This window comes from Myxine glutinosa, chromosome 3 (assembly GCF_964187855.1).
Source record: "Myxine glutinosa chromosome 3, kmMyxGlut1.1, whole genome shotgun sequence".
NCBI classification, from domain to species: Eukaryota; Metazoa; Chordata; class Myxini; order Myxiniformes; family Myxinidae; genus Myxine; species Myxine glutinosa.
Window position 1 is genome coordinate 49,731,957 of NC_136263.1, and position 13,664 is coordinate 49,745,620.

Sequence of the window (13,664 nt, forward strand, 5' to 3'; positions counted from 1 at the left end):
GCCGCCATCTTGGAAAAACCGAAAAACTCTGCACCTCCACATCTCCAAAAGTCCTGAATAGAAAAAATTGAGGCATGGCTCATTGTAAAGAACTCTCCATGGGGAATAAAATATGTTAATGATGATGTCATCAGTCACGTGGTCGGCCGCCATCTTGGAAAAACGGCAAAACTTTGCACCACGATATCTCCAAAAGTGCTGAACAGAAAAAATTTAGACATGGCTCATTGTAAAGAACTCTCCATGGCGAATAAAATATGTTAATGATGACGTCATATGTCACGTGGTCGGCCGCCATCTTGGAAAACCGAAAAACTTTGCACCTCCATATCTCCGGAAGTGCTGAACAGAAAAAATTGAGACATGGCTCATTGGTAAGAACTCTCCATGGGGAATAAAATATGTTAATGATGACGTCATATGTCACGTGGTCGGCCGCCATCTTGGAAAAACCGAAAAACTTTGCACCTCCATATCTCCGAAAGTGCTGAATAGAAAAAATTGAGACATGGCTCATTGTAAAGAACTCTCCATGGGGAATAAAATATGTTAATGATGACGTCATCTATCACGTGGTTCAGCCGCCATATTTGTTCTAAATGGCCGATAAAAAAGTACATTCCGGCAAGTCCTCGGTCTCTGACCGATTTTTCATTACTTTCCGGCAAGTATGTTGATCTGTTCGTTTGTTTGTCTGTCTGTCTGTCTGTTTGTCTGTTTGCAGCACTACGTCTACACCGTTGCACGTAGAATCGCCAAACTTGGCACACATATTGGTCTTGCCCTCTAATATACTGTGCCCAAATGATGACGTCATCGGTGACGTGGTTCGGCCGCCATCTTGGAAAAACCGAAAAACTTTACACCTCCATATCTCCGAAAGTGCTGAACAGAAAAAATTCAGACATGGCTCATTGTAAATAACTCTCCATGGGGAATAAAATATGTTACTGATGAAGTCATCAGTCACGTGGTTCGGCCGCCATCTTGGAAAAACCGAAAAACTTTGCACCTCCATATCTCCGAAAGTGCTGAACAGAAAAAATTGAGACATGGCTCATTGTAAAGAACTCTCCATGGGGAATAAAATATGTTAATGATGACGTCATCAGTCACGTGGTCGGCCGCCATCTTGGAAAAACGGCAAAACTTTGCACCACGATATCTCCAAAAGTGCTGAACAGAAAAAATTGAGACATGGCTCATTGTAAAGAACTCTCCATGGCGAATAAAATATGTTAATGATGACGTCATATGTCACGTGGTCGGCCGCCATCTTGGAAAAACCGAAAAACTTTGCACCTCCATATCTCCGGAAGTGCTGAACAGAAAAAATTGAGACATGGCTCATTGGTAAGAACTCTCCATGGGGAATAAAATATGTTAATGATGACGTCATATGTCACGTGGTCGGCCGCCATCTTGGAAAAACCGAAAAACTTTGCACCTCCATATCTCCGAAAGTGCTGAATAGAAAAAATTGAGACATGGCTCATTGTAAAGAACTCTCCATGGGGAATAAAATATGTTAATGATGACGTCATCTATCACGTGGTTCAGCCGCCATATTTGTTCTAAATGGCCGATAAAAAAGTACATTCCGGCAAGTCCTCGGTCTCTGACCGATTTTTCATCTGTCTGTCTGTTTGTCTCTTTGTCTGTCTGTTTGCAGCACTACGTCTACACCGTTGCACGTAGAATCGCCAAACTTTGCACACATATTGGTCTTGCCCTGGAATAGACTGCCCAATTGATGACGTCATCGGTCACGTGGTTCGGCCGCCATTTTGGAAAAACCGAAAAACTTTGCACCTCTACATCTCCGAAAGTACTGAACAGAAAAAATTGAGACATGGCTCATTGTAAAGAACTCTCCATGGGGAATAAAATATGTTAATGATGACGTCATCGGTCACGTGGTTCGGCCGCCATATTTGTCCTAAATGGCCAATAAAAAAGTAAATTCCGGCAAGTCCTCGGTCTCTGACCGATTTTTCAGTCTGTCTGTCTGTTTGTTCGCAGTACTACGTCTACACCATTGCACATAGAATCGCCAAACTTTACACACATATTTGTCTTGCCCTGGAATAGACTGTGCCCAATTTTTAACTCTCTCGGCCAAAGGCCTCCATGATGACATCATAATTCGATAATTCGACAAGTACAAAACTTCGTCCAATCAAGATGCAATTTCTTGAGCGCCATGTCGGCATAAACTGGTGGAGGAAAAAAATAATAATGATGACGTCATCGGTCACGTGGTTCGGCCGCCATCTTGGAAAAACCGAAAAAATTTGCACCTTTATATCTCCGAAAGTGCTGAATAGAAAAAATTGAGACATGGCTCATTGTAAAGAACTCTCCATGGGGAATAAAATATGTTATTGATGATGTCATAGGTGCCTCCATTATGACGTCATAATTCGACAAGTACAAAACTTCATCCAATCAAGATGAAATTTCTTGAGCATCATCAAGGAATAAATTAGTTTAGAAAACAAATAATGATGACGTCATCGGTGACGTGGTTCGGCCGCCATATTTGTCCAAAATGGCCGATAAAAAAGGACATTCCGGCAAGTCCTCGGTCTCTGACCGATTTTTCATTTGATTGTTTGTCTGTTTGTGAACAAAATATCTCAAAAAGATGTGGACGGATTCGGACGAAATTTGGCAAAGATGTAGCGTATGTGACACGGACGAAATGATTCTATTTTGTGAATATCCGGATTCGGATCCGACTACGAGGATATTTAAGTGATTCTTCACCATTGGGAGATAGGGCCAAAACAATATATAGCAGGATATCTTAAAACGTTGTGGACGGATTTGGACGAAACTTAGTGGACAGGTTGTGTGTGTGACAAGGAATAATCGACTGATTTTGGTGAAGATCTGAATATGGATTCCAATATGACAATTATTTAATTTTTTAAGTGATTCTTCACCATTGAGTGATATGTCCAACCAGGCGGAGGTATGCTCTCTACTGAGTGCCGTTTTAGTTTATTTATGTTTTCCAGCCTTAAATCTGAACTGGGAATAAATTATTACTCGATAGATAGAGCCGAATCACATTATTGGGAGATGTTCCACACATCATGTGAACCTTTGAATCACAGCATTTTAATGATAAGTGGCAATGTACGCTTTTTTTTTTCTTTTTGCTATTGTATACAAGATCGAGGCTCGTGAAAGAGCTAACATTAATCACACAAAAAGTCAAACCGACACAGAAAATACAAAATAAGGGGAGCAGTAGACAAGATGGGGAGAGAGGGGGAAGGACATTAACAAACTTTCTTTTACAAATCAAACAAATCTTTTACAGCATAAAGTGCCTCCTCTTCCTGTTCAGGCTGGAGTTCCCCAAGGCAGTGTTCTGGGCCCTGTGCTTTTTCTGGTCTTCATCAATGATCTCTCTGACTCTCTTGAAAATCCTCTCTATCTCTTTGCTGATGACTCTACTCTCTGTCGCTCCATTCTTCATCCCTCAGATCGGCAGTCTGCAGCCTCCTCACTCTCTGCAGACCTGGACAAAATCACAGACTGGGCAAACAAGTGGAACATGTCTTTCAATCCTGACAAATCTCACACTCTTACGATGTCTCTCCGAAAAGACCGACTGGACAACCCTCCCATCTACTTTCTGAATAATCCTCTCCAAGAAGTTCTGTCACTCAAGCTTTTGGGTCTCACTATCTGCCATGATCTTTCCTGGGAAAACCACATTTCAAATCTGGCCTCCAAAGCCAGTCGCCGACTGGGCATCCTCCGTCGTGCGAAGTCCTTCCTTGGCACACCTGAGCTCCTCACCACATACAAGGCTTTCATCCACAGCTCAATGGAATACTGCTCTCCCCTCTGGGCTGGTGCTCCTGCCTCACACCTAGCTCGTCTTCACGCTGTTGAAACCAAAGCATTCAGAATCATTGGAATCTCCCGCGATGAAGCTAACTCCAAGGGCCTCTCACTCACTCACCGCAGGCAGGTTGGTGGTCTTTCCGTCTTCTACCGACTCTTCTCTGGCCTTGCCCCCCCCAGCTCTCTCTGGGCTTTGTCCCGCAAATATTCCTACAGGTCGCACAAGATCTGCCTGCAACCCTCTTATGGTTAAACTGCCAAAATCAAGACTCTCTGCTCACCTTCACTCCTTCATTCCTCTTTTCTCCCGCCTCTGGAACAAACTCCCTCACTCTCTTCAATCCCACTCCACCCTCCAGGTCTTTAAAACAGCTGTTCACCACCATCTCTTATCTTCCGCCATCCAAAACCTTGATCTTTTCTACCCCCGCTAATTTCACCCCAATTCCACTTTTTTGAAATACCAACTTCTGTCCTGGAAGTCCTTGGTGTCCTTGTGTTTTATACTTCTCCCACCCCCCCCCCCTTCCCACGCCTCCTCCCCCCAAGCCCTCTCCCTCCCACACATCTCCCTGCTTTTAAATGTTGTGTGCTCTCAAGTGTTTGTGTGCTTCCCCTTCTTTTGTCTTCCGCTCCCTCTTTTTATATATTTTGTTTGTCTGGTTGATTTGTTTATGAAGTAAACGTCAGCTCTTTCACGAGCCTCGATTCAGTATACAAAAAAAAAGAAGAAAAAAAAAGTGCAAAAGAAATATTTACTCTTTGCTTGTAGTGCTTTTCTTATAACACACATAAGCATGCATTTTTCTGTTGTGATTTTGTTACATGGACTTGCTGCTGTTACTTCACTATTTCCTACATGATACTTCTGATTAGTGTTCTTGCATTTGCTTTGCCAGTTCAGTGAGGTGTTTCTTTATGCCACCTTTTAACACTGTACTGCAGCTGGAGTTCACTTGTTGTCAATAATTTATGCATTGTAGGGAAACATTTTCTTGCTTTCCTCTATACAGCAAGCCCATGACTCCAGCTTTTTAATCATCGATTGCTTCTTGCCATGGTCATTGAAAACGGTTGCACTCAGTCCTTGAATTCCTATATTTTGCTAATTCAGGCGAGAAGATATATCCAACAGGTATCTCAGCCACGAGACAGGCCCTGTTATGCAGACACTCAGAAGAAGAGGGAATGGGTGATTTTTGAAGAACGTCTGAGCCTCCGAATGAATTTTGAATGAATTAATTTTATGAATGAATGAAAATGAATGAATACAATGTCTAAAAAACGAGTGCCAGGTACTTGTGCTAACTCAGCGCGACGTTAAAAAGAAACCTGCCAAGACCTTGACCCATGGCAACTATTGATCCACCGTGTAGAACAGTACAATGACACGATCGCTTCCCATCACATCGCATCACATTGCGCCGAGAATATTCTGGAATTCCACGGTTAAGATTTAGTGAAACCTACCATCTTCATAGTGCAGTCCAGCACCTCCTTCAACTTGTTGGCATGCTTTTGGCAGCAAGTGCGTCACTATACGTATACTGCGATGCACTGAAATCGCAATGGGAGTGGCAGCTGTGATATTCATCATTACTCCACCATGTCTACCAGTCGGTGCAGATTCCAATGTATCGAGGCCAGATTACACCATGATTTGTGAAGCTGTCAAGCAGCAGGAAAATCTCCTCTGCTGTTGACATGAATCGCCAGTTGAGCCACGACGCCCTTGGCCAGATCATCATTTAAACTTGATACTGCATCATCTCGGCCAGTTTCCACTTGACAGGCTGTAATGGCTCGTCTTTGCATTATTCATGCTTTGTTTCTAAGTATCTGCCAAGGAGATTATTTCAGGCTATTATTAGAGACGGTTTCAAGTCAACACAAGTCCCATTTGTTAGACGTCTTGTACTTGTGCTTCTTTGACAAACTATATTGTTTCTGCTCTTGGTACTTAACTAGTCGGACAACTGTCACTACTAAGCTTCATATCACTGAAGATTTTGTGCTTTTTACAATGCCTGTCTTGAGCCATCAGTCCATTTTTCACTGTAATGTGTCAGCAGTTATAGTATGAGAAAGCAATAGGTCTGAAGAGAGAAAGAAGGAAAGCAGCTGGGCCTTGCTCGCACTTGCTCTGTCTAGCCTTCCTTCCACTTGGTGGGAAAACAATGGCGTTCAGCCGGCGAGTATGAAGGGCTTGTACCGGTGCACTAAGCTCTCATGCCACCAAAGATCGAGTGGGGTGCACAAAAGATTGTTCCGATTCCAAGAGGAACGGCCAGACGTAAATAGGAAAAGTGGGTACCCAATACAACAGCTCCGTGGAAAGCAGGAAAGTGACAAAGAAAAGGAACAGAAAAAATCCTTATAAAAATGTCGATCAACCACATCAGACAGAACAAAGACTTTGGGACAACTCGTGCCATTCCGTATCACAGACTATATGCATCCTGAATGTCAGCAGCTAGTGAAGTTGTGTTCAGCAGCGCCATCTTGAGTGATTATTGAGCATTCGTCATGAAAGACTGGAATTCCAGGAAGGAGTTATCATTTCTGCCATTGGATGATTTCTCCTACGTAGTCAACATTTATTGCTTGCAAAATCGAAGATTTTTCAAGTATATTGGTCGGTTGCGTTTGTGGTTCTGTCTGTCTGTCTGTCTGTCTGTTTGTTTGTCACCGGCCTACAGGTCACGATTCTAAACAGATCGTCACGAAACTTCACCAAGTTGTGTAGGTCGTCCCAATTGAGAAGCCTATTCTTTTTGGGGTCAAAAGGTCAAAAGGTCAACATTGGCCAAAGGTCACCAACTTTGCTAAATTTCTAAAATCCTCAATTTTCATCCGATTTACTTGAAATTTGAAGAGGACTTGCATATCTGGTCAATGAATTCAACCACCCAGTATATTTGAGGTCAACATAGGCCAAAAGGTTAACATAGGCCAAATTTCTAAAATCCTCAATTTTCATCTGATTGACTTGAAATTTGAAGAGGACTTGCATATCTGGTCACTGAATTCAACCACCAAGTATTTTTGAGGTCAACATAGGCCGAATTTCTAAAATCCTCAATTTTCATCCGATTGACTTGGAATTTGAAGAGGACTTGCATATCTGGTCACTGAATTCAACCACCAAGTATATTTGAGGTCAACATTGGCCAAAAGGTCAACATCGGCCACATTTCTAAAATCACCAATTTTCATTTGATTGACTTGAAATTCTAAGAGGATTTACATATATGGTCACTGAATTCAACCACCAACTATTTCTTAGGTCAACATAGGCCAAGTTTTTTAAATCCTCAATTTTCATCCGATTGACTTGAAAATTGAACAGCATTTGCACATTGAATCACTAAATAGGGAAACTAACTATTTTTGAGGTCAAAAGGTCAAAGGTCAACTCAAGGTCAACCTTCCAAAATCATCATTTTTCATCTGAAAAATCGACACTTTTCTTCCTGTTGACCCGAGCTTTGATCAAGATTGTCAATTTTAATCTTGATGAAATGGACAATTTGCTGTATCAATGGAATGTTTTTTCTTGGGAGTGGGGGCGGGGGTGGATTTTGCAAGTATCGTGCTCCGCATGACGTCTTCTTGTTTTAATTATTGTCTCATCATAGCAATCCAATTGACTGAAAAGCATATTTTACATATAATGAAACAAATGACAATGTCTCTGACGTATTGAACAAGTTTTAACCTGGAAGTGATCTTCAGAATTACAGTTTTGCCATAAGCTGAACATTTGCCTTCATCATCTCGACGACGTGAAGCACTTGAAACAAAGCTTTCCCCAACACAGTTGATGCCTGTTGTATACCCTGACAACATTCTCACAGTCAAAAAGCATGTCCTTGAGAGTTGAAAACACAGACTGAATTTGGGATGCCATTCCACCTCTTGGTTCATGAATTGCGAGGAGAAAAGAATTGCATCTCCGATGATAAATGATTCCGGTAATTCGTTAATCATCAAGTATCCACCATGGGAACAAACTGAATGGTACAAATCAGTTCCATGTTGAACACTGCGGTCAACCAGAGCTGCGATCTGAGGAAAAATGGGGTGATCCCACATTCAGAGACCAGATTTTTAATATACACGGGCATCCACTTGGGTCGATCTAAATGATATACCTCAATACGTATGTATGAAAAATATGCACGCATACCTTCGGATCCACCCCGATGCCTGAAGATTAATTGCTATTGGCTTTGATGCATCGGAAAATGAACATTACTCATCTTCGTCTTAAATATCTTTATATCTGACTTAAAACTCCCAAATCTTTAAAGCCGATGTGTTCTTAATTCCTATTGGTGATCTCAACTGTTTGGTGCAATTGTACAATTCCGACCAATCGTTAGGCTCCTCACATTACTAAATTCAGGCGACTCATTACACCTCTCCATGGTTTACTCGACGGAAGTTAAAACATAACTCTCTCATAGTAAGGGAAACATATGAAAATCTGTTAACTAAATTGTTACCAAAAAATTTCTTCGCCAATATGTTTGTAAAGGTGTGTAATAACATGTGTTAAAATGTTGAAGGTCAACTCCCGTGGGAAACCCAGAAAAAAAGCTGTTGAATTCGGGTACCGAAAAATTATTTTCGAGAATTTTAATTTTTTAAAATCGGCCCTTAAGTAACTTATGAGGGGTCAAATAAGGGTTTTTCATGATTCTGAGTTGATTGTTAACATTTATATTTCACCACAGACACTCCTTTGTGGAAAAATAATTTCTAAATATATCTCATTTTCTACTTTGCAGGACATGGAGTCTAGCAATATGGATGAAGACGTTACTCCACCTGTGCTCAATTGCTTCATCTGTGCACGCTCGGATACACCAGCTGAAAGGCTCATACAGGCAACTCCAAAGGGATACTCAACTTTATTGAAACAAGCAGAAACTGTCGAAAATGTTACTGTTGTGGAACGTATGAAGGAGGCTCAAAAGGAAGGAAAACTGAGGTACCACCAGAGTGTAAAAATGATCTGTACAACAACTTTGTTGCAACCACCAATAAGTCAGCGCAAGCATCAAAGGCAGAGAAAGAGTCATCAAAGTTGAAGAGAAGACGCACTACTTGTGAGTTCAGTTCATCAACTGGCTGCAGTTCTAGAAGATCACAGTCAGTTGACCTCCTGTATAAGGATGTATGCATTCTTTGCAACCAACCAGCCCAGCTCTACAAAAATAATCCAGCACAAGCTAGAAAGAAATACAGAGTGCCAGATAATTTGACTGCAGATACACTGAAGGCAAGCTTGCTGAAGACAGCATGGAGTCGCGGGGATGACTGGGGCACTGAAGTCACTGGACGCCTGGAAGGGATCAACGACTTGGTAGCAGAAGAAACACTGTACCATTTGCGATGCAAACTTATGTTTGCGAGAGGTGACAGTTTGTCCAAGACTGATGAGGAAGGAAAAAGGAAGAGAGGACAGAGGAGTATTGATGAGGAGCGAGAGGCAGTTTTTCTTGAATTCTGCGAATGGTTAGACTCAGAATTAGAGCATGGGGTAATGAACATGGACCAAGTCCATGAAAAGCTGCAGGAGTTTGATCAGTCACCAGAGAAGAGCCTTTCTTATTCAAAGCATTGGCTAAAGATAAAACTTCTAGAGAAATATGAAGACACCTTGTATTTCACAACACAGGAAAGAAGGGCAGATGTACTCTGTCTCAAAGATGGCACCGACAATATTCTGCGAGCGCATCATGCTAATCTTGACCATGGAGATGAGAAGACTCAGATCATAAAGACGGCACTCAAGTTCATATCTAATGATATTGCCTTGATTGATTTAGGTCCAAAGTCATACCCCACCACACACAGTATGACTGACATTGATAGTCAGCTGACACTTGTTCCTGCAAGCCTTCAGATGTTCTTGAGACCGATTGTCAAGACAGACGAAAGAGTTTCCGTTTGGGGGCAGAATTTTATTAAGGCCTGTCGACCTCGGTCTGGAGTATTGCCACACCAAATGGGGCTTGCCATACAACTTGATCATAGATTTGGGTCAAAATGGATGCTCAACAAGTTCCACCGGCTGGGATACACTGAGTCTTACACGGAGACACAAAACTACAAATACTGCTTCCTTAATAGTAGGAGTGGAGATGATGTTCCAGATACTTCTGGCACTCTTGACACCATTGTGGAGGAAACCGATGAACAGATCAATGATGAGGTTGCGGTTGATGCTGAGCTTGAGGATCAATCAGTGATGACAGCCAAAGTGCCAGCCAGTGAAAGTGAATTGTCAAGTAATGATCAGGTGGTCTTTATGGAGGTTGGGGAAACAAACAATGCAGTCACTCAGTTTGTTGGAGACAATATAGATTTAAACATTGTCTCTATTCACGGAAACACTCCCTTTCACTCAATGGGTTGGATCGAAGTCACCTCTCCGGCACCACCTTTGCCAGATCCACAGACAACAGCAGCTTTCCCCCGGGTGAAGTTGAAGGCACTCGACAAGCTAAGATCCTGAGAGGAACTGAAGTAAAGATTATTCCATTTACGAACAGGAAACAGATAGGAACGAACGCGATCATGTTTCTCCCCCTCGCTGAGCTTTCCTCCTCCCTGGCTCATGATCAGCCACTCCTCACTCCAGGTGACACACTCTGGGCAGCGGGGTGGGTGATCAAACCAGAGACTCTACCTCCAACAGAGGGTGCAGCTGCACAACATTCACTCCGTGCCTACCTGCAGGACCCGGGACTGGATCCTTCTACAGAGCATGTCTCTGAACCCCAGTGACTATGGATGGACAATAGGTGTGCATGGGTATGAGCCAGTTCCAACACTGGACCCCACGGCTCCTGAGGAGCCATTGCAGTTCACGAGCTGTAATTGTCATGGAGATTGCAGCAACCGGCGATGCAGCTGCAAGAAGAATGGGGTCACGTGCATCTCGGCCTGTGGAGTCTGTAATGGCATTACATGCAGAAACTGCAGTCATGATGTTGTTGAGTCTGAAGAAGACATAGACAATGACTGTTGAAACTTCTGACATTGTGAATGAGAAATAACTCTTGAGTATTATATATGTATGTGAAATAAAAGCTACTTTGTGTGTAAATGTAAAAGTGAAAATATAAATGTTAACAATCAACTCAGAATCATGAAAAACCCTTATTTGACCCCTCATAAGTTACTTAAGGGCCGATTTAAAAAAATAAAAATTCTCGAAAATAATTTTTCAGTACCCGAATTCAACAGCTTTTTTTCTGGGTTTCCCACGGGAGTTGAACTTCAACATTTTAACACATGTTATTACACACCTTTACAAACATATTGGTGAAGAAATTTTTTGGTAACAATTTAGTTAACAGATTTGTGAAATATCTCATAAAATGCCCTTACTATCAAGTAGTGCTTCGACTAGCTCCTTCTCCTTTTGCTTTATCTGCTTTCACATCTCGTTTTGTGTTTTAACTGCCGTCAAAATTTGTCTGTGGCTGAACACAAACTTTTTCAAGTTAAACAAGACAACAACAGAGCAACAGTTCCCCATTTACTCACAGGAAAGTCCAACCCTTCACAGCGAACTTGGATCAACAAAACGCATTCTTGCGCAACAAAACGTATTCTTGCGCACCAAATTTGCAATCTTGGAACTTGTATGGATTCGACATTAAGCTTTGATACTCATGTTCACAAAACACATAGATCTACAAATCATCCATAAAATCATGCTCGTCACTTATAAAGCCATAAACGGCTTTGTTCTGCAATTCAAAGCTGATCTTCTTCGGACTTGTAATCTGGTCCGCTGTCTCTATATCCTGGTGTCATTGTGGCGTCTTTAACATGATTGAAAACTGTCAGTGTGATAATTGTGATAGTCATGCATCATTGTAACACTATACCAACCGGTCAGTATGCTAACCGATCAGTTGTTGTTGTTGTTGTTCCTGTTGTTGTATAGCCCCGGACAGTTCTCTTGAACAAGCCCGCGGCACGGAGACAGCCGATGAATCTCCCAGGAACGACCCAGAGATCCCCCACATCCAGGATGGTGTAACCCCACCTTCACGAAGTCAGAGAGAGAGAGAGAGAGAGAGAAAAAGAGGAAGATATGAAGAGATGAAGAGATGGAGAGAGATGGAAAAAGATGAAGAGAGGGAGAAAAAAAAAGAGAGAGACAAAAAGAGAGCAAAAAAAAAAAAAGAGAGCAATAAAAAGAGAAAAATAAAAAGGGAAACCAAAATAGAGAAAGAAAGAAGACACGAGGGAAAGGGTCAGTCCATGTGGCACTTTGACCTCTGACCGTGCTGCCCTGACAAATCCGGGCAGCAGGGAAGAATGGGGAAGATTTGGCCCCAAACTTTTGTTGGGGGGCACATCCACCACGAAGAGATGTCCCCGAAAGTTGCCAACCAATCAGTTTTCATTTGGGCTGCTTTGTGTGAGCTATGCTTCCCAGCTTTGGAACTCTGTTCATATGCAACCTTTGCATCAGGTTTAAACTTCAATATATCTTGTCTCACTGTCGAAGGTTAAACAAGGAGTCTCGCTTCTTCTATGTCTGTAACCTCTTTTTCTCTTTTTTTTCTCAATACTATTTTTACTGCATTGCTTATTTTAAATTCTTACATATTTTGCCTTTTCTGTTTTGCTTCTGCTCCTTGTGATGTTTTTTTTTTGCCCCATGAATAGTGCAATATAAAAACATAATTTGATTCTACAAAATGTGTGCAAAACACATTGCAGCAATATCTCTGGAGCGAGGTATACTTCAACAACATCCTTCATTCTCTCCATCCCCATTCTTTTAAAAAACGTTTTACTCTCTCTCTCTCTCTCTCTCTCTCTCTCTCTCTCTCTCTCTCTCTCTCCTCCCCCCCCCCCCCCCACTCCCTTCCCCTCCAAGAGTCGACATGTGATACTGCTCCAACTGTGGGCTTCTCTCGTGCTGACCTTCACATCGATCGCTTCGATGTGACTGTGTTTGACCTTGGAGGCAGCCCAAACATTCGTGCCATTTGGCAGAACTACTATGCTGATGCACATGGTGCTGTGTTTGTGGTGGACTCGAGTGACCAGTCACGGATCGCCGAGGCCCGCGATGCAGTCGCAGGGATTCTGATGCACCCACAAATCGCTGGAAAGCCCATGCTCGTGTGAGTTTTATCCCCTATGCTCAGAAAACTTAATTCAGGGTTTGGTGGGATCTCCAGTTTGTCACTCTGGTATTTACCAATTGTTATAGTGTAGTTTCATGCGAGATCCAATAGTTGCTCCGTGTTCTCTTGCGGGAGTAAAATCCAGCGCATTGACGGTCACAGATGTTGAGTGTCTTACACCTCACTAACTTAATTAAACAATATGATTTTGCAAGTGGCTAATGTCACATTATACATTACTAGTGGGGTCACGCGTGGGAATCCCACGGGCATGGAGGTGTATCGTTGCGATCGGTGCAGCCGTTTTTGTGGTACCCGGGAAAATAACGTTAGGCGGGAGTCCAAACCTGAAAATTCTGGAGTCCGAACCTGAAAATTCTGGAGTCCGAACCTGAAAATTCTGGAGTCCGAACCTGAAAATTCTGGAGTCCAAACCTGAAAGTTCTGGAGTCCGAACCTGAAAGTTCTGGAGTCCGAACCTGAAAGTTCTGGAGTCCGAACCTGAAAGTTCTGGAGTCCGAACCTGAAAGTTCTGGAGTCCGAACCTGAAAGTTCTGGAGTCCGAACCTGAAAGTTCTGGAGTCCGAACCTGAAAGTTCTGGAGTCCGAACCTGAAAGTTCTGGAGTCCGAAC

The 13,664-nt window shown here is 42.5% G+C and overlaps 2 protein-coding genes across 2 annotated transcripts in view; one reads left to right on the forward strand and one right to left on the reverse strand.

Moving 5' to 3' along the window:
* The window catches only part of SNX14 (sorting nexin 14), a 776,643-nt gene that overhangs the window by 427,480 nt on the left and 335,499 nt on the right, over nucleotides 1-13,664 (reverse strand). The gene's annotated exons all lie outside the window — the stretch shown is intronic.
* Nucleotides 1-13,664, forward strand: part of ARL13B (ARF like GTPase 13B) — a 104,174-nt gene that overhangs the window by 36,949 nt on the left and 53,561 nt on the right. Inside the window, exon 4 of the mRNA XM_078774026.1 lies at nucleotides 12,779-13,028. Coding sequence (XP_078630152.1) covers nucleotides 12,779-13,028 — 250 coding nt within the window. The remainder of the gene's footprint in view (nucleotides 1-12,778; nucleotides 13,029-13,664) is intronic.